Below are 25,760 nucleotides of genomic sequence, written 5' to 3'. Positions count from 1 at the left end.
AAAAATAGAAACTGCACACATTTGTGTAGATCTAATTTCCTAGCAACTTTGATGTATGAATTGCACTTGTGCTGTACTGTATTTTGACTTAACAGGAGCTCAGATCTTGAGAGAATAAACTGTTTTGTCTTTTCCTCATTTGCAGATATGTTATTGGTGTCAACAAATCCATATGACTACCACATCTGTTCACAAGGTGTTGTTACTGTGGACAATTTAGATGATGGGGAAGAGCTGATGGCAACTGATGTAAGATTTGTTTTTTATTAAAGTACAAAAGGGCATAAGCTGTTCAGTGAGAACAACAGCAATTTCCTTACTTGAGTCAGTTCAAACCAATCCATATAAATTGTCTCACTCAACAGAATTGCTGAGCATAAATATGCAATGAATCCAGGATCAGTACATCAAAAGAGGATAGTTTTCAGTATGCAGAATGGTCTTAAGAGTGAGTCACCCTTAGCCTTCCTGTATATTATTTTAGAACAGGACTGTACCAATAAACCCACGCTATCTATTGACTTTCATAAATTGAGGTAAGAATGTAGCTCTGCTAGATCAGGTCAACACCCTTCAAAGTTCAGAATTTTGATCCTCATGGTGCTTAACCAAAGCCAACCAGTGTGTTTGCAAACCAGACATGGCAACATAGCAGTTTCCTGTTATTTCCTTGAAATGGGTATTTGGAGGCATGCTGCCTTCAGCAGTGTGAAGTTAATACTGAAACTACAAGACAGCCTTTGATAAGCCTGTCCTACTTACATTTATTCCAACCTCATTTTAAAGCTACTTAAGTTATCAACAGTAATAACATCTTTGAATAAATATGTCTAAAATATATCCAGGGAGTCTGTTTCCCAATTTGAGCACTCTGCTCCCCCTAGGATTTACCTAATTATATTTTCCAAAACAGTTTGTTAAATGACATGCTTCTTTTAAATATATTTCCCAAGTCTCATAATGTGCTGTTAATGTGGCTAATTATTCCATCAGCATCGGGAAATAGAACATGAATAAGGCTTTTCCAACAGTTTGAGCTTGAGTTTTCAATACTAGAAGAAGCACAGTAACACCAGCACTGCTGTAAGGCAACTCTGGAAAAAACAGAGCAGCATGTAGCTGAGGAGGCAAATAACAAAGTATCTTTTTCTTTCTTTTTAAATTTTTTAACAGCAAGCCATGGATATTTTGGGTTTTGTTGCTGATGAAAAATATGGTGCCTACAAACTCACTGGTGCAATTATGCACTTTGGAGACATGAAATTTAAACAAAGACCCAGGGAAGAGCAGGCAGAAGCTGATGGCACGGAGAGTAAGCATTTTCTTTTTTGTTTACCAACTGTGTTCCTTTTCTTGTTTTGTAATATTAGCATTGTTTTTGCTCCTAATATTATTCCCACATAGAAATCAAACTTCTTTGTGGAAATCTCATCTATAGATCAGTATGCTGCAGTGGGGCACAATCTGAGCATATGGTTTATGGGAGTGGATTGATGTAGTATGCCAGGGAAAGAAAACCTGTATAGCTTTCAAAGACTGAAAAGCATTAGTTGCATAAAAAGAGACCGAAATAATTTTCTCACTATTTGCTCAGCACTTAATAGAATGGAGAGGTTAAAATTCCCACACTTAACTCCCCACCATTCCCAATTCAAAAGATTCTATGATTCCTATCATTCCTTAGTTAGAGTAAAAAGTAATAAGTACTGTAGTTTTTGTGAGTGTTTTTTTATATATAAATTTTTATTGATTTTCTAATGTTACATTCACATATTTGAAAAACAATGTGGTGGCTGAGTTACAATAATTCAATTACGTGCAGATATTAGTACAAACTCAAATTCTTACCATAGATATTCCCTCTCTTTTCCCCTTAATGTATACTGTCTATATTTAACTTGACACAAATCTTAGTCTATCAATCAAATAAAAAGAAGTTTTCTAACATTTATCAAATAGCTTTTATTTTTTATATATCTCAGTTGTTTAGACATTCCATCTTGTAGACAATGACCTAATAAATTTTTCCAAATTCTGATTTCAATTAATGATTAAATTTAACGTTTAATATTTATCATTTCCACGCTTTTAAATGGCCCCAATTCCTTTATCATCGTTCCTCACAAAATCTAATATTCAGAATACATATCTTATCTGTATCCATTCTGACCGTTTACATTGAGAAATTAGTAAAATAATATAATCTTGTTTTTTAATAGTTTTCAAATACCTTATGTTTAATAACCAACAGTTCTTTTAGTTCAGCTTTTAATACTTCCTCTTTTTTCCTCAACCTTTACACATCAATCAGTATTCAGATTTAGCTATTAGTACTTATACTTCTAAGTTTTAAATAACCAAAGTTTTCTTTATCTCAATTCATAACCAAGTCTTATATTCTAAATATACATCTCAACTATTAGAATGTATTCTATTTTAATTCTGTACTTATGTCAATCCTCCATTCTTTTTCAGTCTTATTTTAGCTTTCTTTCTCTGCCATGTCGTCTTCCATGTCCGTGCTTTTGAATCGTCAAGCACCTCTTCTTGTATTGTTGTGCCCATTATTTGGCATTGGAAACAACATTCAGTCACCATTTTTTAAAGAATTTTAGTGGATCTGGCAGATGGTTTCTTTGTTTTTCCCTCTCATCGTGGTTGTCCTAGGCTACTGCTAAGCTTGTAAGCCGCCCTGAGTCTTCGGAGAAGGGCGGGATATAAATGGAATTAAAATAAAAAAAATATTTATTTTTTCTTCCATCTATTCTTTTGGCTCCTCAAGATCTTTCTGGTTTTTATAGATTTTTTTTTCCTTTTTCCATATTGTCAGTTTCTTTTCTGGATTTTCCATTGTCTGTATTTGTTGAGTAGTTAATTCATCTGTCATAGTATTTAGTTGTTCCACTTTTTCTGTTGATTCTGTATAGATAGTTCTTTGGTTATAGTCATAGTTTGAGTTTGCATCTCCAGCTTATCTTCTTGTTTTATTCTGAAATTTCTTAATTCATCCCCCAACTGTAATAAGGGTCTGCAGTATTTTTTTCAGCATATAGAGAGTTTGTTCCTGATCTTCTTCCATAGTGATATCTTAATACAGACTTTACAATCAGGAAATCCACTCAGTGAAGGATGCAGCTGAGCTTTCCCACAGCTGATATCAAACTTATATGTGTCTTATCTACTTTCTGGGCTGTCAGCCAAGTCTCTTTAAATAATAACAAGTTAAAGTCTCAAATTAGCCACAAGATGTCACCCCTGAGCTGCTTTAATCTTTTCAATTTTACTTCTATTTTAAAAAGAAAAGTCCAGATCTTCAGCCAAAAATAGTGAATAGGAAATAGTAAATAGAAAGTCTTTTAATCCGCAAATTTTAAAAGATAGGATAACATTCCAATGAGTAATCGATTTTTTTTCTTTTTATTTTCTCAACATTTTAAAAAGTTCCCCTGAATAGTCGATTGCCGCTGTTTCTAGAGGGAGGGTTAAAATCCCCCTTCCCTCTCACAAGGGGAAAAATACTTTAGCAGCTTATGTAGGTACAAAAATAAATCAGGAATTAAGAGAGTAATTCTCACCCAGTCTTCCACGCTGCTTTAAGGTTGCCAGATTAAGTGTGACTTCAGCTGCCCACAGCCTAGTGATGGGCCATAATCCTATGACCGGTCTTTCATCCACCAGTTTGGAGAGAATTGCCTGCACCAACGGGAGAGCTACTGCTCTCCCATGATCCCGTGAAAGCCCCTCCTTGCTGGTCTCCTGTACAGGGAGACTTTTGACCCTTTACAGGGTCCGCCAGCGATCCAAAATTGGACGGGGAAGATGACGTTCATCTTTCTAGCATCCATGGCAGCCGCATGACAAACCAGAAGTCTGTAGTTTTTGTGTTACCTTACCCATCATTTTTCAATGAGGACCCCAATATTACTATACAATAGGATCTTCTGGGCAAGGTGGATCTGCTAGGAAGCCCTTGAATGACTCTCTTGTGCCACATATTGAAGCTGATTTTACAAATTAATCAAAGTGTACATGATACAAACCATACTGTTTTTGCTTACATTCACTATTTACAAGATATAATTACACATGTAAAATATACAGGGTCTTTGAAGACAATACATTCTTCATACTGGATAGGTAGTTTGTTCTGTAATCGCTTCAGAATCAGCTGTTGCCCCCCAATCAGTAGCTATTTTTTACATGATAATGTCTTCCAGACAATTGCCTAAATTATGATCTTATGTGCCCATTCTCTACTCTTTCAGAGTAATACCTGCAAAATCACCTTGTATTCAATAGAATACACATTGAATTCTTTCTGAAAGAATATCTATGCATGCAGGTGATCAGATCATACTAATTAATTAACTATGGTGAAAGGTTTCAAGATGCATATGGTCCTGAAAAGTTTCATGTGTAGTTGTTAACATGCCCTCTTCTTTGTCAACTTTAATGTAACAGAAGGCAGGTAATTAAATTAGGGCTGTGTGATTATTTAGATTCAATTTTGAAAAGTTACTGAGGGGGTGCAAATAGAGCAGCTGTCAGTGTCTAATTAAGAATCAACACCTTTTAAAAAATATTTCTCTCATTTTATTTTTCTCTTGCGTTTGAACTGAAATGGACTCCTTGTGACTTTAGGGAAATCTGTCTATATATAACTAAAACTCTCATTGTCGTGACCTTTAACTGGGAAAAATGGTGCATCTTAGAGCAACAATTTTTGAACCAAGATACCTCAAACAGGCTAACTTACAGAATGTATCCAAAATCTGGGGCCCATGATTTTCAAGAATCCACATGTTTGGAGCTTCAGTGCTACTGGTTGTTGTGGTGCTGTAGCTGCAGTTACATGGTCTGCATTGGCAACGTTCCATGACATTTCCCCAGCCAGTTTTGTAATGCCTCACTCTTCAAACCCTACCTTTGAACTGTTTGAACCCTATCTTTGCTTTCTTTTGCAATATTCTCTTTTATATGCAGGCCCTCATATTTTATTGTTTTATTTTGTGGGTTTTTTTTCTAGTTCTTTCTCTTCTCTTTTACTGTTTCCAGTTATTGCAATGTCTTCTATCCAGATTTTTTTTGGTCTTTCTTATTAGCAATTTTTAAGTCTGGGGTGTTATGTAACAGGTGCTTGTCTGCCTGAATTCTAATGTCCCAGAGAATTTTAGCTTCTTAATTTTCTAGTACTTTGTTTTGTGGTTCCACCAGTTCTTGCTTGCAAGCTTATTATTACTATGGCTGACTGCAGTTTAGATTCGATTTGGCATTTTATCCTCTATTGAATCCTTCTGAAGGACTTGGGATAGGTAGATGTTGTTTGATGGTGTTAAACATATTGTAGGTTGTAAGATGTTCAAGCAAGCTGAATTTGCCATTTTAATTATTATTATTTCTTAGTCCCACCTACAGCCTTGATGTTCCCTGGTAGTATCCCATGCCAGTACTAACCAAATCCAGTTGTGTTTGACTGTTAAGATTTAAAAAAATGCTGGGTAGATGCTATTACATAACTGACTTCTAGATTTCTGTTCATAAATACATACAAAAGTGTCTGTTTGGGCATTTTCTAAATGTAAATATACAGTAAATATAAATGTAAATAGTATACATTTAATAAATAATGTAAATATGTGTTAACTCTCCAAAGCAGGCCAAGTAAGCCAGCAATCACCACACAGATTGAAGAAACACATTTTATTGTTGTAGGGCAGGGGTGTCAAACTGCCTGTCCGCGGGCTGGATGCGACATGTGGAAGCCATGCTTAAACCAGCTCCAGCAAGGGGAAAAAAGTCACGATATGTTGCAACATGTCATGTGACGCGGCAAGTTTGACACCACTGTTGTAGGGTATGGCAACTGAATCTTCTGCCCCTAAAAAAATAATGGCTGGCTATTTTGAATATTTTTTCCATGCTGCCTTCTTTTTCAGAATTGAATTTCATTTACTTTCCTTTAGCAGCTCTTATTACAGTTCTTGCATATCTTTGATAAGGCTACTTCTGCATTCCTCTACCATATTCCATCCCCTGTGGACTACATAAAACCCTCTTCTTCAAATTTTCTTATAACAATAATATGTAAAGTAGATTGGGCTAATAGATCATGATTGTTCTCTGAGAAAACAATTGCATTTGTGCCCTTTCAGGTAAAATAAAAAATTAAAAGCCTGTAATGGAATCAATCTAAAAAAAAGTTTTCCAGATTTATTTATCAAGATTGTACAAAAACAGGGGAAAATATATACTGTCCCAAAGTCCTCTATGTCTTAAGATGTCCAGTACAAGACCACCACTACATTGGCTCTGTTCAGTATAAATCAGAGTGAAAGTTTACCGTTATCACAAAGATGGGTGTCAGTTCACATAAATGTAGGCAACTTTAAACTCAGTTGTATGCAGTTCAGAAGTTTGAACCTGAACAATTTTTTCCCTTCAAATTTCCACTAATGTCTCAATTAGAATAAGTATAAAACAGTTATAACATTGCTTTGCATTAGATGATTGTTATTATTATTTCTGTTCATGTAACTTTGGTTTACATTTGTAATTTTTTAAATTACTGTATATCTCATTCAGTGCCTCATCTTTTCTTTTCTTTTTCTTTTTTTTACAAATTTTATTGATTTTCTAATATTACATTCACATATTTGAAAAGCAACGTGGTGGCTGAGTAGTAGTAATTCAATTACATACAGATATCATTAGTACAGATTTCAGATTGCTACCAAAACATTTCCTCTCTTCTTCCCTTCATATATACTGTCTATTTTGTAAATTAAAAGACAAGTTTTATCTTATCAATCCATAGAAAATATCTTTCTTACATATATCCATATATCCATAGATTTTAGTTTACACATATTCTAGTTGTTTTAACATACAATCTAATAGATTTTTCAGTTTTAATTTCCACTAACATTTAAATTTAACGTTTGATATTTATCATTCCCAAGATTTTTAATATACTCCCAATTCATCTATCACCATTCCTCACAAAATCTAATATTCAAAATACACATCCCATCTACTTAACTTCTTACCCTCTATGTCAACAAATTAAAGATACAATATGATATCCTTCCTTTTTGCTAGTTTTCAGGCTTTTTTAAGTAGTTATCAAAATTTCTTTTTATTTCAGTATTTAATACTTCCTCTCTCTTCCTCTTTGTATCTGTTATCTCTTGCTTAAAGTAATAATTTTCATTTTTAATGTTCCATATAGACCTATTTATTACTTTCAACAATAAGTTTTTAGCTTATCTCCATTATTCACCTTTACATGAACTTTATGCACAAATCAGTATTCAAATTAGCTATTAGTATTTATACTGCTAAATTTTAATGACCAATTTTTTTTTCTTTATCTCAGTTCATAACAATGTCTTGTGTTCAACATGCACATCTTATCTATTTAAGTACATTCTGTTTTAGATTTCAATAAGATGGTTGAAACTCCATTCTTCTTGAGTCTTATTCTGGCTTTTTTCCTTTGCCAAGTTATCTTCCATTTTTTGGATCATCGAACCAATCTCCTTGTAATATCATGTATATTAATTGATTTTGGCAAAACCATCCGGTCATCATTTTTTTGAGAGGACTTGTAGATCTAGTGGGTCGTCTCTTTATTCTTCCATATCGGCGTGGTTGTTCTGAATTGTTTATCTTCTCCTCCAACTGTTCTTTTCCTAGATCCTCTAATTCAGGGGTGTCAAACTCAATTTCATTGAGGGCTGCATCAGCATTGCGGTTGCCGTCAGGGGGCCGTGTGGGCATGGCCTACTGGGTGGGCATGGCTAGAGTGCGTATGGCCTACTGGGTGGTCATGGCCAGCTCTACATCGTTTGCATCAAGGGTGTCTATGGGGGCCTGGGCAGGAGTGGGACAGATCTGAGGGTCTCTGGCAGAAGGAGGGTCTCTGGGCCAGGGCCAAGGCAGTGGGGGCCGTTCCCACACTGTTTCCAGGATGGCTTCACGGGCCGCATGAAACCACTTCACGGGCCGGATCTGGCCCCCGGGCCTTGTGTTTGACATGTCTGCTCTAATTCCTTCTGAGTTGTATAAGAAACCTTTTCCTTTTTCCAAGTTGTCAATGTCTTTTCTGGATTTTCAAATGTCAATATTTTTTGAATAGTAGATTCTTCTGTCACAGTATTTGAATGTTTCATTTTTTTCTATTGTATTTTGTATAGATGGTTCTTTAGTTGTAGTCAAAGTTTGGGCTTTCATATCTGGGCTGTCTTCTTGTTCCTTCCCATAGCCTCTTAGTATTTCATTGGTTGTGGTAAGAGTTTGAATTAGTATTTTCAGCATAGAGAGAGTTTGTTGCTCTTCATCTATAAGGAAATTTTGTTTCTGGTCTTCTTACATATTGGTATTTTAGACAAAAGGCTTTACACTTAGAAAATCCAAAAGAGAGAAAACGTTCTTTTCCCCCAGGTAGGGAACACAGAGACTTTCACAGCTGTTGTTTCAAAATTCTCAAGGTTATGTATCTTATCTATTTCCCTTATCTATTTCCCTTTGAGTCCCAAAGTTATTTCAATCTTTTCAGTTTTTCTTTTTTTATATATAAGAAAAAACCCAGATTTCCAACAGAAGTAGATAATGAAAATTAAAAAATAAAAAAAACTTTCAGTCCACATGCTTTGAGAAATAAAGTTCCAATTGGGATTCAGTTACTTTTTCAACATTTAAAATGCCCATGGGTATTTAGTCACCGCCCTTTCTGGAGGGAGGGCTAAAGTCCCCCTTCCCTCATCTCAGGGGGGGAGACTGCTTAGCAGCTTAAGGAGGTACAGAAAATAATTAGGGTGTAAAAGAGGTAGATCTCACCCAGTCTCTTCCACGCTGCTTTAAGAGTTGCTTGGTGGAAAATGTGATTTTGGCTGTTCACAGCCTAGGGACGAGCCATAATGGCCGGTCCTTTCATCCGCCAGTTTGGAGGGATCACCAGGTCTAATGGGAGAGTTGCCGCTCTCCCACAATCAAGTGAGTACCCCTCCTTGCTGGTCGCCTCTTCGGGGTGACTTTTGGCCCTTTTCAGGGCCCCCCAGCAATGCAAAACTGGACGGGGGCGAGAGAGCAATTCTCCCAGCCATCCATAGCGGCTGTGTGGCAAACTGGAAGCCCAATGTCTCATCTTTTGATTTACCTGACACTTGCAAACGTTATTTCAGTAATTAAAATAAATATATTTCTGTACCACTGTATACAAACTGCTTATTGATTTTTCATTTTGTCCTGCTTTATTGTTATACACCTTGAGTGTCTACTTCATATTTTGAAGTAGCCATAATTATAAAGCTACAACATTTTTCTAGACAGCTAGAATTTCAGCTACTCTGCCATCAGTTATTTTTTTTTGCACAAATTGTTTTTTTGCAAGAACTGTCTTCTTGGCCTCAGCATGATCATTTCTGTGTGACTGAGACTATACATTGTCTGAACTGTGTTCTGCCAAGTCTGTGTTCTGCCAAGTGCCAAGATTTTTTTCTTGAGCTAAATAAATGTCAACACATAACAATAGCTAGACTTCCAAGTATTACTGGATGGGCGATAAATCTATCTATCTATCTATCTATCTATCTATCTATCTATCTATCTATCTATCTATCTATCTATCTATCTATCTATTCTGAGGTTTTCGCGGGTGTTTGTATGTAGATCTTTGGTCATTCGGGTTTTTCCCCACATTAAATTGGAGGTATGAGGGCAAAGTTTCGACAAAATCTCATCCGTCATCCTCAGGCTGGTGACTTCAGCTTCTCCCAGAAGAACGAAGCTGAAGTCACCAGCCTGAGGATGACGGATGAGATTTCGTCAAAACGTCACCCTCATACCTGGTGTGCTCTGATTGGGTGGGGGGTTAGCTGTGTTCTGATTGGGTGGGAGTGTGTTTTGAATGGGGGCTGTGTTCTGATTGGGTGGGGATGTGTTTTGACATGACATTCTATGTGGGGAAAAACCCGAATGACCAAAGATCTATGTATCTATGTGTGTGTGTGTGTGTATATATACACACACACACACACACACACACACACACACACACACACACACACACACACACACACATACATACATACATACATACATATATATATATATATATATATATATATATATATATATATATATATATATATATATATATTTTCTGAGGTTTTCGCGGGTGTTTGTATGTGGATCTTTGGTCATTCGGGTTTTTCCCCGCGTAGAACTAAAGGTGTAGGAGCAACGTTTCGACGGAATCCCATCCGTCATCATCAAACCGCTATCTGAACGCACTCTCACACCACCACCCAGCACAGATCAACTCCGTAGCCAAGACACTCATCTCCAGAACAAAACACCTAGCTGACGAACAACACCTAAAAACCGAACTACACACTCTCACTAATGTACTAACAGCCAATGGATTCCAAAGAAACACGATTACCAACTTAATCCGAAGAGAGACACCCACAAAAACCCAAGACAGAGAACAAGAAAATGGCAAAGCCCTCCTCCCATACTTAAAAGGGACCACAGACAGAATCAGCAAGGTCCTCCAAAAACACAACATCAAAACAGCATTCTACACAGACAGAAAAATATCCACCATCCTAAGAAACCCCAAGGACATAATTGGGTTAGAAAACCAAGGAGTATACGAAATCCCATGCACCACCTGCCCCACCACATACATCGGACAGACCAACAGAAGAATAAGTGCACGCATTGAAGAGCACAAAAACTCACTCAGAAAGGGAGAACAAACTTCATCCCTGGTCCAACACTTTGAAGCCACGGGACATAAAATTGATTTTAAAAAAACCAAAACTATCGCCAAAATTGAACATTTTAACAACAGAATAATCAGAGAAGCCATTGAGATAGAAAAACGCCCCCACAACATGAACAAATGAGATGATACCTCTCGCCTACCAGCCATTTGGAAACCCGCCTTGATTGACAGACGAGTCCCAACCACCAAGAATGATACCAGACCCAAACTCATGATAACATCACATGACATCACCACCACACAACCATTCAAAAAGCAAATCCGAACCCACAATGATAACGAGGCACAACCACAAAACAGAAACTTAACTACAGCTGCAACATCAGCCACTTTAAACCCCTCCAAACCACACAATAAGCAAACTGACACCCACTATAAAAACATGGTACCACCACAAACACGAAGCCGAACAAAAGCAGCACAACTCACCAGCTCAGGTCTAAGGCTGGCAGCTGAGACCAGCCCATCCACTCAAAACACACCCCCACCCAATCAGAACACACCCGCCATTCAAAACACACTCCCACCCAATCAGAACACACTTAATCCCCCACCCAATCAGAGCACACCTCCACCCACAGAACACACCCCCTCTGGCAGTTTAAAAAAGAGGAACAAACAGCCACATGGTTCTCCCAGAAGAAGGAAGCTGAAGCCACCAGCCTGATGATGACGGATGGGATTCCGTCGAAACGTTGCTCCTACACCTTTAGTTCTAAGCGGGAAAAACCCCGAATGACCAAAGATCCATATATATATATATATATATATATATATATATATATATATATATATATATATATATATATATATATATATATATATATATATATATATATATATGCCCCAAACATGGGACAAATCTTTATTTCCTGTTTCAGCCTAACCGAAGGCCATCGACAGGCAGTAGTCACAACAGTGACAGCTCATATTTGTGTAAATTTTTTAGATTGCTAACAATCTCCCTTTAATTCTTTGTTAGCAATCTAAAAAATTTACACACACACACACACACACACACACACATATACACACACACACACACACACACACATATCCTGCCTTTATTACTTTTGCAAATAAGGCTGCAAACATATCTAGCACCCATCCTCCTCCTATTTTACTGATTGAAATGCTGTTTCTTTCAGGTGCTGATAAGGCTGCTTATCTAATGGGAGTTAACTCTTCTGATATGCTTAAGGGTTTGGTGCATCCAAGAGTGAAAGTTGGAAATGAGTATGTTACTAAAGGCCAAAGTGTAGAACAGGTGAGAAATCCTTAAAACCACATAATCTATCAAGATGCCTCTTTCACATCCAGTTGATTCTTCTGTAAACAGAAGTATTATTACAAATAATAATATTTGTAATTTATTTATGTAATGTATTTATATTTTTATTCCTATTACTGCAATTATCCAGTATTTCCCATTCCATGACTATAACTTTTGAAAGGTCCAGTCAACACCTGAACATCATAGTGGTTAATGATCACCAGACCAAGCCAAATGGACGGGATGTATTATACAGTTCCAGGTTTCAACAAAGTTCATATGAAAGTTGTCAAATTATCATAAAACTCTAGGCAAAACAATGTTTTTTCTCCATAACTACAGTCCCTTAGTATAAACCTAGCCACAATGACAAAAATAAATCTTTGAGGGACACTTCAGTTCCACCATCTAAGAGTCCTTCTGTAGAAGCTTACAAATCTGCTGCTTATAACCGCACAGCAGATTGTGGTAGAAATAAGCCTGCAAATTCCTATGATTCTGAACTTGAATACTGTACAACACTCAAGCCTGCCTAGCTCTAAAGAACAATAAAACTATGCATCACATTTTAATGCAAATTTCAATTCAGCAAAGAAATATATAGTTTGGGAACAGGAAAGCAAAATTACTTTGTAGCATTTCACACATTCTTCTTTCATAGTGAGTCTGAAACAAAATATGTAGCTGTTTTAAGGCACTTACTCATTTAATGTGAATGTGATTCTTAAATGCATCCAAATAGAAGCATCGTTTTTCAGGCTCATAAAATGCAGGTTGCTCTAAGGAATAGCAAAGATGTATAACACACTCTTGAATCATTTCAAAGCATTCACAGTCCTAGTAAACCAAGCCAATATTTGATATATATTGGTCATGCTACACAGTTCAATTATTGACATTTTATCCGTTTTACTCAGCAGTAGAGAAAGTGGGAGACTAGCAAATATTGTATAGTTGTCAGAATGGGTCTGTTATGAGTTTTAAATAATATTTCTAGCAGATGATAAACTTCATTACATTCTTCATTATATTCCTAGTCATTATTTCTCATGTTTGCTTAGGTTACCTATGCGGTTGGAGCTTTATCTAAGGCAGTATATGATCGAATGTTCAAGTGGCTTGTTACTCGCATAAATAAGACTTTGGACACTAGATTACCAAGACAGTTCTTCATTGGAGTATTAGACATTGCTGGTTTTGAGATCTTTGACGTGAGTAATTGAAAACAAAAATGTCCACGAAAGAGCAAGTTGATTTCATTTAGCAGACTTTAATCGAGTATTTTGCTTGGAAAATTTTATTAAAAGAATTATTAGTGTCCTCTAGTCCACCCACTTATTAGGCAATAACTAGTCGGAAGTTTTCTTTGTTAAAATAGTTTTCAGCAACCTTCATCAACCTGTTTCACCACATGCCTTCCAGGGGTTTTAGACTTAAATACTCATAATATCCAGTATGATGACCTTCGTGTTATGGCTAAAGGCCAACGTTACTAGAAAGCATCAGATTGGTGAAGCTTGGCTAGCACCTTGGAAAACTAGAAATGCAACTAATATTAAAATCTTGATTGCTTCCTGGGATCACTGATCTAATGTAAAATTAATATCAGTGGGACAATGATGACTTTGTGAAACATGCCTGAATATCTTTGTGAAACATGCCTGAATAATTAGCCTAGCAGGTTTTGTTAATTAAATCAATGACTGTTTTTTTTAAAAAAAATAGCTGCAATGTACACTAAAACATTTCTTTATATTTAAAGAAATTCAAGTTTTATCAACAAGCCATACAGAAATTTTGTCTTAGTTACTCTGTTTGATGTACAAATTGTTCTTTCTCTCTCTTTCTTTGTCTTCCTGAAGTATAATAGTTTTGAACAACTTTGCATTAATTTCACAAATGAAAAATTGCAACAGTTTTTCAATCATCACATGTTTGTCTTGGAGCAAGAAGAATACAAAAAGGAGGGCATTGAATGGGAGTTCATTGACTTTGGATTGGATCTACAGGCTTGCATTGATCTAATTGAAAAGGTACTAATAAATTCATCTAAGTCCCTGACTGTAAATTAATTTAAAATGTTGAACTAATGCTATACATTTGTCATTTTTCCCCCAATAGTCATAAGAAGCCTGCATAACCTTTGGGTTGGCAAGTTAAATGTACTTAAATGTGTTTACAGCATGGCCATCAAGTTCTGATATTTCTATGTAGGATTAAAGGAATTAAAAAGAAGGATCAGGTTTTTGGCAGATCATTACTAACAACATGTAGTTTTATGGGTCACAAAGCATATAGATCTGAGTATAAAAGTGCTTTAGTTTCTATCTCTTTCCTTGAGAAAAATATGTCAACCCATCGAAGTATTTTGAAAGCGAAAACATCAATATTATGTCAGCAACTGGGATAAAATCTAACATCTTCACATGCTATGTCAACAAGTTTTATAGCAGATGGAAAGAATAATTGATTAATGGTTATGATAAAAAACCCCAACTCTGTACCAGTAGCATTCATTGCTGGCAACATACTGTATATAGTTGGAAGAACAGACTCCTAAAGCAGTTCCTATTGATTGTGATGGCTTAGTATTTTAGAACTGTGTTACAATTGAAAGGATGCAATTTGGGAAGTCTGTCATTGTTTGTTTATTATTCTGGTTTTTTTGCTAACAGCCCTTGGGCATCCTTTCTATTCTTGAAGAAGAATGCATGTTTCCAAAGGCTACAGATATGACCTTTAAAGCCAAACTCTATGACAACCATCTTGGCAAATCACCCAATCTGCAGAAACCAAGGCCTGACAAAAGGAGGAAATACGAAGCACATTTTGAACTTCTGCATTATGCTGGAGCGGTAACATCCTTCCTTCCTTCCTTCCTTCCTTCCTTCCTTCCTTCCTTCCTTCCTTCCTTCCTTCCTTCCTTCCTTCCTTCCTTCCTTCCATCCATCCATCCTTTCTTTTACAGTTGGAAACACCATAGAAAGTTTTTCTTCTATTATATAACCTTTTGTAGACTTATATCCCGTGGGGAATTAAATGCCATGGAACAATGAAGCATAGTGAAATTGGGAGATGGGAAGAGTGAAAAAATATTTTTAGCGAAAAGAGAAACTTGCATTTGAAAAGGCTGGGATTTGAAGTGGAAATGTTTTTAATCTACTTTTTGCACTAGTAATGTATATCTTAGAATTCAGCAAATAACAATCAGGATACCACTTTTAGTACACTTTATGCCTACTTCTTGTCACCTTTATACTGATAAAATTAATGTAATGTAATGTACAATAAATGCCTGGATAGGCAAGCCAGAAATATACAACCTTCAGCCAACAAAGCACACTTAAAATTTCTGAACAGGGCTAGGGTTGGCATAGAATGCCAAGTTTTGTTTCGTTTTTTAAATAGCAGATTGCACAACTACAATGTTAATGGGTTGCTGACATTTTATTTTTCAGCAAACATGTATGGAAAAGTCTCCAAGGACTGGAAAGAAGGGAGTTGTGGACAAAAAATTTACAGATTTATTAATATGTTAAACTAAAACCAGGCCAGGCTCTTTATGGTTTAATATCTTGATGCATCAGACCATTATTTTTAGTTCATCTTTAAAAATATTTTTAAAAAATCATTTTTAAGAAGGTTGGTAGTCTACTACAGAATTATGCAGTATTTTGATCCAAACTGAACAAAACAGCTTTCAATCTGTCGTTCATTACTTAGCTTTACCTGTTAGAAGCAACTGCAATAAGATGTTTCTACCATGCAGATTCAAGAAAATGCTTGATTATGGATGAGGTGAAGCATGCAGCACTGCATTACTTTGGTCTCTCCATTTTCATTTGGAAAGAAAGATCAAGAACTCACACATTGGAAGGCAGTGTTTACAAAGATACTTCCTGAATGTTAAGGGCTGACTCATCAAAAAGTTAGTGTAGCTGAGGAAAAAAAAAGACGAGGATGAAAGTGAATATTTGGTTAATTAAATACAGTAAATCATATAAAATTATGCTGGATTAAGTGTAGAACATCTTTGTTATTATGAATTAGAGGAAATGAAAGGCTGGGAGGCCAGGCAAAGAATGGGAAAATGAGTATTCTGGAGGTATGATATGTTACCAAGATCAATTATATTTTAGTCACCATTTAAAGACCAAAAAACAAAATACCTTTTCCCATATACGGGTAGTCCTTGGCTTACAACAGCTTGTTTAGTGACCATTCAAAGTTACAATGGCACTGAAAAAAGTGATTTATGACTATTTGTTGTAGCATCTGCATGGTCATGTGATTAAAATTCAGAGGGTGGGCAACTGACTCATATTTATGATAATTATAGTGTTCTGGGGTCATGACTTTCTGACAAGCAAAATCAGGGAAGCTAAATTCACTTGACAATCATGTTACTAACGTAACAATTCCAGTGATTAACTTAACAACTGTGCTGAGAAAGGTTGTAAAATGAGGCAAAATTCTCTTAACAACTATCTCATTTAGCAACAGAAATTTTGGGATCCACTGTGGATGTAAGTCAAGGACTACCTGTACTTCATAGGTCAAAACTGAGTATTGAATTGATGTCAAGTAAAAAGATTATTATTGTTTGGGTAGTTTAGTTTCTCACTTGCTGGCTTTAAAATTCTTTTTGGTACTTCTTTTAGGTGCCCTATAACATAGTTGGTTGGCTTGAGAAAAACAAAGACCCTCTCAATGAAACTGTGGTGGGTATTTTTCAAAAATCATCCAACAAACTTCTGGCCAGCCTATTTGAAAATTATGTCAGTGCTGACAGTGGTAAGTGGAAGAATCTTATATTTTATATCTTGCATCACATACTAGAAAATGTGGCTAATAAATATATTAGCTTATGATCTTGGAATATTTGGCAGTGGCAATGTTAGGCATATAAATATCTCTCTGGGGAGCAGAGTAAGAGTCAAGAATTCAAATTGTTGGTACTTCATTCAGTCTTTTTGCTGGCTCTGGTTAAATGATAATTATAAAGCAGATGTTAAAGGGTGCTTTACATGTAAAAACATGTTTCACAACTAAATATTGCCTATTAGAGTAGGAGCAGAAGCAGTGGGTTGGAATTATAAGGAAGGAATTTCACAGATATTTCCTCAATGTATGCAATGTCAGCTAATGGAGTAGGCTTCCACATGATTGGTGAGCTCTCCTTCATTATAGTCTTCAAACAAAGATTGGATCTCAGAGATGCTCTAGTAGATGCTACTAGGTGGAGCAAGGGATTGAGCACAATGGCTTCTATGGTTCCTTTTACTTCTTTATACTACTTGTGCTGTTCAAAGATTATACTATTTTATAATCTTTGAGTAGCACATTTATTTGTAAATCAGCCATACTATAAGATATGCATATGTGGAAGCTAAGATAATCTATAGTTTTGATCAATAAAGGAATATATTTGTAGCTCAGGGTTGAAATGAGGAGTTTGCTCACCCCACTCCTCTCTAGCACTGATGATTTAAATTAGTTTGGGTAATAAAATGTCTGCAAGAAAACAGCCAAGCTCAGAGAGCGTCAAGGACCACACATACACCCCTATAGTTTGAAGAATGAACATTCTTCAAAATGTACATTCATATTTCAAGAATGCAAACTAATCCATTCAAAAGGAATGTTTTATAGTTCAGAGGTATAAATCCTGTGGGTATAGATATGCACTGTTGCAAACAAATTGAATGCAGTCCTCCCTGTTATATAGGCAGTCTTTTGTATGGAAGAACAAAAAAATTATATTTGGTAACACAGATATTGCATATACACACACACACATACATATACATAAACACATTTTTAATACACAGCTACATCTGTTTAATTTTGCCTTAGATTAATCTAAGAATAAGCCCTTATGTTTGGTAATCCATGGTTTATGGCTGAGCATAATGGATAACAATAGCCAATCATGATTAAACTAACCATGGCTTAGTGTCATAACTCAGACATAGTAGTCTATGGGTGAGTCAACCAAGTGAAAATAAATTGTGCCTTGTTTTTTAGAACTGCATGCAATTATTGTACATAGGTCATCAGTTGATAACGGTTGTGTGTATATTATAAATTTTAAAAGGGCATTATAGGAATCCATTCTCAGTGGACACTAGCTAGAGGGTTCTAATAAAACAAAGCTGAGACAGTTTTTACACAGACACACATAAATAAGTTAAATAAGGATGTGCCTTTAGTCAGTGCGTTTTTTGTAAAAGAAAAAGGTGCCGGAATTCAGACATGTCATACAACCTGCCTTGCCTACCCTACAAGGTTCCATCCAAAAAAGGTGCCGGAACTCCGTTCTGAGCGTTCTATGAGAAAAAAAGCCCTGCCTTTAGTTATTAAAAAAAACTTTAATTCTAAAATATTGTATATTTGATAAATGAAAAACAAAGTTGCTCTACACTACAAATCTCTTGTTATGGAGATTGATTGTTTAATAGTTATTTGTAGAAGCCAAATATCCACATATTACACATTTTAACATCAGAATTTCTCAAAACTGAAATGACATCAATTATACCAGTTGGCCATATGATCAGTATAATTCCAATCACGCAGTGTCTAACTCTAATCTCTTGGACCTAGAACTTCCATGAAAGATCAGTTCTGATTAATAGTTGGCATCAATGTTGTTATCAATAGTTGTCATCAATGGATGGTTGCCCCTGGCCCAAGATTTGACTGTAGTTGAATAGAGGAACTCAAAAAGGGCGAGCAGTCACAAAGGTTTGCCCAACATTTTAACACTGAAAATGACACGGAACCAAAATAAATCTGTTTGTTCCCCAAAAGTGGCTTTCTAAAATACTCCTAGACTTCTAAATCACGTAAAATGTCTGCGGTTATATGCTAGTGTTGTAATGAGATTTAATTCTCTTTTTTTCTTTTTTTTCAAGTTGATCAAAGTGGAGAGAAGAAACGCAAGAAAGGGGCTTCCTTCCAGACAGTGTCATCAATGCATAAAGTAATTTTATATTCCCTTTTTAAGTATAACATCTCCTTTATTTTCTTTCACTCCTGCAAAAATAGTATAATCGAATGAAACAGAGCAATAATTAAAAAGTGATTTTACAAGATCTGAATTTTCAGCATGTTAACTTAAAAAAGAACTACTTGTTAAAATAATTATATGAATACTTACAGCTCCACAGGATTCATTGTTATTTTCATGGCTACTGGTGGTTATATTTCTCAGAATTAGATCAGTGACCAAAGGCACATTCCAGTCATCTGGATTCTTTTTCAAAGGTTGGCTGTCATGTCTACTTTGATAAAAAAAATAATTGGACAGAATTTACCCTTTAGGAGTTCAGAATTTAATCTGAAATTTTCATAGTTCTGCTAATATATAATGCTAAAACATGATGTAGGGTTTTTTGAAATGCAAATCAACTTATGCAATAAGTGCAATAGGTCATAATTGTTTGTTTAGCAAACCATGGCCCAAAGGCTCTCATAGATAATATATGTCTGAGAATCCGTGAGAGCTTATACTTCAAAAACAAAGATCCAAATGTGGCCATTTTCACAGAAGATATGAAATATCATTGCTGACATTCCATATACAGTGTTAAATAATATTTTTTGCCATTGATAACATTTGTGGCTTTGCTCAAATTGTAGTAAATGTGCAGTTCTGGATAAAAAAATGCAACTTCTGCTTGTCATACTCAAATATATAAATAGAATAATTGCTAAATAAGTAGAGATCACACTTTCAAGAGTGAATATTCTGTGTTTAATTTTGTTTGTATTTCAGTGTTAACATTTAATGCAGAAGATAGATCTTCCTTCAATGTGTTTAATTCATTAAAATTATCTTTGTTCAGAGTGGGAATATGTTACAAGATCCTTTTGGCCCAGCAATCCACGAAATGTGGTGTAAAAGGGCAGGAACAGAACTTGCTAGAAAGACCAGATTGCCTGACTGAACAACAAGAGGGAAGAGGGATAAAGCTGTTGCTTTAGACAAATAACTTAGTTTGTTTGTTTAGAATCATAGAATCTTTTGACTGGAAGGGAACTTGGAGGTCTTCTAGTCCAACTCCCTGCTCAAGGCAGGAAACTAACACTATCCCAATCAAATTGGTTGCTATTTGAATAAACAATAGTTTAAAATTGGATGATGTGGTGTATATGGTGTATAACCTTTTTCAAGATAAAGGCTCCACCCAGTCTGTAAATAATATGTGGAAGACCTTATGTCAGAAGGATTAAGAAAAAATATAAATAGGTAGAAGGGACTTGGAGAAAAAGTGAATTTGATTTCATTTCATTAAAATGTGAATACACAGTTAACAACTTCAGTACCTCATATTTAATATGTTCTCTCTTCCGGCCGGGGGTAGGCAACCTCGGCTCTTTTATGACTCATGGACCTCAACTCCCAGAATTCCTGAGTCAGCATAACTGACTCAGGAATTCTGGGAGTTGAGGTGCATGAGTCATAAAAGTGCCGAGGTTGCCTACCCCTGCGCTAGGCTAACAATTATAATTTGTGTCTAAACATCATGTAATCCAAGATGGACATCACAACAATACACTTTCACTTTTAAAAAGCAGATATTTCTAATCTTCTACAGAGGAAGGAATGTTAGATTTCAACATGCAAGCCCAAAACGCACCCAAACTCATTATCATATGATATAACATCATTATTTAACATTATATCTAAATAATAACAAAGTAAGAATACTTAACTTTAAGTGAAAACTTGAATAGACAGCAGAGAACTACTGTTAGTGTCCTATAAAGCTAGTATGGTAATTTATGATGTAACTCTTCCAAACGTAATTGCTTTCTTCAGTGAATTCCCCCACATGACATGGCCAAAGTAAGTGAGATGCAGTTTTGTGATTTAAATGTTTAAATGATTTAAAAGTTTTGTGATATAAATGGCAATTTGTATTCTCTCTAATTTTATTGTTAAGCTTTTATTTCTTTATTCTCTGTATATTTAGGAAAATTTAAACAAATTGATGACTAATTTACGATCTACAGCTCCTCATTTTGTGCGTTGCATTATCCCCAATGAAACAAAAACTCCAGGTAAAAGCCTGTGTTTTCTCTAAGAATATATTTTGTTTTTAATACTTAATCTAATGGGGGAGAAAGTCCTGCTTTTAAGCATGCATATATATAGGAATGCATTTATTGTCCTATCATTTCAGGGGCAATGGATCCTTTCCTTGTCCTCCATCAACTTCGCTGTAATGGTGTCTTGGAAGGAATCCGCATTTGCCGCAAAGGCTTTCCTAATAGAGTCATTTATGCTGACTTTAAACAAAGGTAATGTGAAGAACAATGGCACAGTCAAATTGTTACCTTTGCAGAATTGATATTTGTTCTTTAATAGCATCTCAGGAGATCCAGTTCTTCATTTATTCTGGCCAAACTGAATAAAAAAAAATGACATGAAATATATATTTTAGAATATGCAATAGTTTGCATTCAAAGAGGACAAAAGGATGCTTCCGATTCCACAGAGTGCATATGTAGTACAGATTTTAACTTCTGAAAATGAGCACATTTTTCCAGAATAATTTTGCATAAACTTGTGGTTACTCAGCTTTATCACCCTCAAATATTTAAAATTTTCAGCTGGCATGGATGGTGGGCCAGAGCGAGTTAAAAATTCTGGCTGTTGCAGTTACAGCATCTCTGAAGAGCATCACATTGAGAAAGATTTATGTAGACATATTTGATTAGGTGGACAAAGTGTCTGGGTTCACTTAACATACTTTAACTGGTTACATTTTTTGTGTACCCTGAAATGTTAATCAAATCCTATGAGTTGTCACAATCTGCCAAACCACAAAAAACTAATCCAGATTAAAACCAATCAAGTTATGTGAATGTTTGAAATAAATAAACAAATAAATATGTGTAGTGTGTGTAAATCAAGTACAATGTCAACATTTTTTTTTACTGTATTAAGCTTGTTGTGCAAAGGCACACACTGTGAGGTATTAGTAGACTTCCTGATTCCTAAACCAAGGAAGGAATTATACCATAGTCTGGACTTTAATTTATTTGTCAGTTATTTATCTGCTTCTATCAGATATCGCATCCTGAATCCTTCTGCAATTCCAGAGGACAAGTTTGTGGACAGCAGAAAAGCTGCTGAAAAATTATTGGGCTCTTTGGATATTGATTTTAACCAGTACCGCTTTGGGCACACCAAGGTAAAGCAGTTTACTTAAGCCAGCAATGGAGAAAATGGAAAGGCATGTTCGTAGTTGGTATCTGGATCAGAACTCTTTAGAATTTTGAAATAACTATTATAAGGAGAATTGGAATTTGTGTTATTTAAATATGTATCTTCTGATATGTAGCCCTATTGATAAAGTCTTGCTGCATTATATTTGGGAAGAATAGTTTTATCTCAACAAGGAAAGGACAGATTTAAAATAGATCAACTACCAGGTCCATAACCTTGCTATCTACAGGTAGAGATTACATGAGATTTCAATCAATTGTATGAATCTTTTAATGCAAAAAAGGTTTAATCCTGTGGATTTATAGTCATCCTTGAAATCCTTCTACAATGCGTTGTTCTCCCACCATGAAGAAATGGAAAACATTACTCCAATTTTCTCTAGATTCTCAATTGGCTTCTTTGCATAAGCAGAGTTGTTCCATTGTAAATAGCTTACCCGAATATTGTTATGGTTCAAATACATAAAGGGAGAAGCATATCTAAAGTGCCTTGAGTAGGAATCAGCCACTGTGTAATTTGGATCCAAATGGTTTTACTGTATCCAGGCTGACAACAAATACATAAAGGGAGAAGCATTTCTAAAGTGCCTTGGGTAGGGATCAGCTACATTTCGGTCCAAATGGTTTTACTGGGCTGACAAATCAATCAGCATTCATATATTTTTGGTATCACTTTTGGTATCAACTGAGACCATTTCTCCACTAGTCATGTAGAGAATCTTCTAGCAATACCTGGCCATAATAATGATATAAAACCTGCCTTTGTTTTCTTATATTGGCACAATGATAGTTGAATTACTGTAGAAGCCTTTATAAATAAATCACTAACAGACATCCTGCCTTAGAGCTGATTTAAAACTTCTGCTGCTTGCCAACCTGCGCTTTATACAGATAGGCAAAATGTTGTAATATTTATTTCCGTTTAAATTTCCTAAATGTCTGTTAAAACTTGAGCAGGATGCTTTTGAAACTTTCAAAAGCTTTCCTTTTTCTATGACAGAGGCTATTTATTGTATATATGGAATGTGACAGGAAATCCAAAGTAGTAAATAACCTTTGGATTTATATTTATATTTTAGATTGGTTTCCTTGCCTCAAATAAAATACAGAAAGATAATTTCAGTTATCTCTGATACTGTCTTTGATACTTCGATATATTTGATACTGTCAAATACTAGATTGGCCACCTACTGTCTGGGACCCACTGCTTTCCAATGATTGCTTTTTCCTTGCACCAAAGCCAAAAGATTAACAACCCATCCACTTGTCAAAGGACCACTTGTCCCTGAAGAAGGACAGTGGCTATTATTACTTTGCCTTTGTTCCCATATAGCATTTGTGAAATCTAGCACTTTCTCCCCCCTTCACTTTCTCCTTTCCTGCTTACACCCACTTCTCTACTTAACACATAGATTTAAACATACTGCTAGGCTAGAAGACGAGTTAATTATTGACTTGCTGCTCCTCCTGTCAACTGTAGTGTAGCTGGCATATTTTAATTAAGTTCCAGAAAAGATGAGCTTTTGCAAAGATCTTTACTAGAATAAAAAAAAAGCCATGACCTAGCTTTCCTTCTATTAATATATTCACTTTTAGAAATTATATTACCGTATATACTTGAGTATAAGCCGACTCGAGTATAAGCCGAGACCCCCAATTTCACCCCCAAAAACTGGGAAAAGTTGTTGACTCGATTATAAGCCGATCCGCCGTTCTGCATGCCTCGGAGGCTGGATCCGCGCTCTGCAAGCCTCTGGGATCCTGGGAGGCCTAATGCAAGCACCAGCCCGCCTGCCTCAGGTCTCCCCCACCCCCAGATACTGGGCTTCAGCACAGCTGGCTGTCTTGCCAAAGAGAAACATCTGGGAAGGAAAACCCTGTCTTACCTCTTTCCCAATTCTGCCTCTGCCCTTCCTCCTACCAAGGTGTTCTGGGACTAGTTCCCTAGCCTTTTGGAGCTTTTGGTGTTCGCCCATCAGCTGTCTACGGGGAGGCAACAAAGCTGCCTCTCTAGGCTTTGAGAAAAGGCCCCTTGCACAAAAGGCAGCTTCAGGACGAGCTTCCAAAAACCCTTTCCTTCCTTAACGCCCTCCCCACCTTCCCCCAGAAAGCCATATTTCTTTTTTTTTTATTGAAAATTTTTATTGAAGTTACAATATTATCCCCTCCCCAACCCACCCCAGAACCCCTCCCCCTCCCCCATATTTCTTCAATAACAAAAACATAAAAAGCTGGTTGGGATGTACTCGCTGATTTCCCCCCCCCTTTTTTTAGATGCTAAAACTAAACTCTCCCTCTGCCTTCCAACCAATATCCCTTTTTAAAATCTTACCTTGGCTCCAGATGGAAGAGTAGAGGAACTAAGCTAGTAAGGAGAGAATTTTTTTCTGCAACTTTTTACTCCTGAAGTAGTAGTAGTAGTAATAGTAGTAGTAGGAATAATAATAATAAATCCCTAAAAGTTGTGCCAGAAAATGGAGGACGCTGGGTCTTTGCAAGTTTTAGCTGTCTGTCAGACTGCCTGAAAAGGGTGGCCTTCAGGCAGCCAGGCGGACAGCTAAAGCTTGCAAAGACCCAGCGTCCTCCATTTTCTGGCATAACCTTCGGAGATTACTTTAAAAAAAAAAAAAAACCTTCAGAGGAAAAACAGCTGCAGAAACATTTTGTCTCCTTGCTGGCTTGGTTCATCTACTCTTCAGCCAGGAGGGAGTCCAAGGCCTAGAGAAGGAGAGCTTTGCAGCATCCCTATGGACAGCTGATGGGCAGACAGCTGAAAGAAGCAGGCAGGCAGGGCGCGGAGGAACGGAGACCTGCAGGTCTCGGACGGCGGTGGCTTGGGAGAGGTGCGCGCGATCCCGGAAGCACCAAAGCCTCGGCCGCGCACAAGTCCTCGGTAAGTTTTTTTGTTGACTGGAGTATAAGCCGAAGTGGAATTTTTCAGCCCAAAAAGTGGGCTGAAAAATTCGGCTTATACTCAAGTATATACGGTATATCCTTCATAGAATCCTAGAGTTGGAACAGGAAAGCTCCCAGCGTTGTATGTGTACCATCCAGAAGAAGATATATTTTCATTGCTAGATTGTCTAGCCTTCCACATTGTGGAATATGGCTCAGTGACTAGAGCAATTTCATTTAGCAATGAGATATAAAGACAATATTTCTTTGTTATTATGTTTACACTTATTTGTATATACACATAAATATATCTGTCACTTTGCTTCCTGTCAGCAGTTGTAAGAGTAAACAGCACAGTAGGTAATCTGTCTCTATGTGTCTTAGTTTCAGTCCCAATTCTAAAACAATTTTTAACACTTTTATTACATTTGTACAAGAATGCTATTGCAGTATTCTCAGCCTTCTCTTCTCAATGGAAAATACCCTTAATTCTTTAACATCCTTTCATGGGAATTTCTAGCCCCCAATCGTTTCATTATCCTTCGCTGAACTTATTTCAAG

At 36.3% G+C, this 25,760-nt stretch overlaps 1 protein-coding gene across 1 annotated transcript in view; it reads left to right on the top strand.

Moving 5' to 3' along the window:
* MYH15 (myosin heavy chain 15) overlaps nt 1–25,760 on the top strand; it is a gene marked incomplete at its 5' end in the record, with an annotated part of 98,258 nt that overhangs the window by 18,226 nt on the left and 54,272 nt on the right. The window contains 11 exons of the mRNA XM_081327740.1: nt 146–249; nt 1,174–1,312; nt 11,941–12,059; nt 13,127–13,276; nt 13,928–14,098; nt 14,741–14,920; nt 16,727–16,859; nt 18,983–19,050; nt 21,047–21,134; nt 21,257–21,374; nt 22,147–22,270. Coding sequence (XP_081183866.1) covers nt 146–249; nt 1,174–1,312; nt 11,941–12,059; nt 13,127–13,276; nt 13,928–14,098; nt 14,741–14,920; nt 16,727–16,859; nt 18,983–19,050; nt 21,047–21,134; nt 21,257–21,374; nt 22,147–22,270 — 1,394 coding nt within the window. The remainder of the gene's footprint in view (nt 1–145; nt 250–1,173; nt 1,313–11,940; nt 12,060–13,126; nt 13,277–13,927; nt 14,099–14,740; nt 14,921–16,726; nt 16,860–18,982; nt 19,051–21,046; nt 21,135–21,256; nt 21,375–22,146; nt 22,271–25,760) is intronic.

Source organism: Vipera berus, assembly GCF_964194415.1.
Source record: "Vipera berus genome assembly, chromosome: 4".
NCBI lineage: Eukaryota > Metazoa > Chordata > Lepidosauria > Squamata > Viperidae > Vipera > Vipera berus.
The sequence above is the reverse complement of the archived record's forward strand: the minus strand, read 5'-3'. Positions and strand labels throughout refer to the sequence as shown.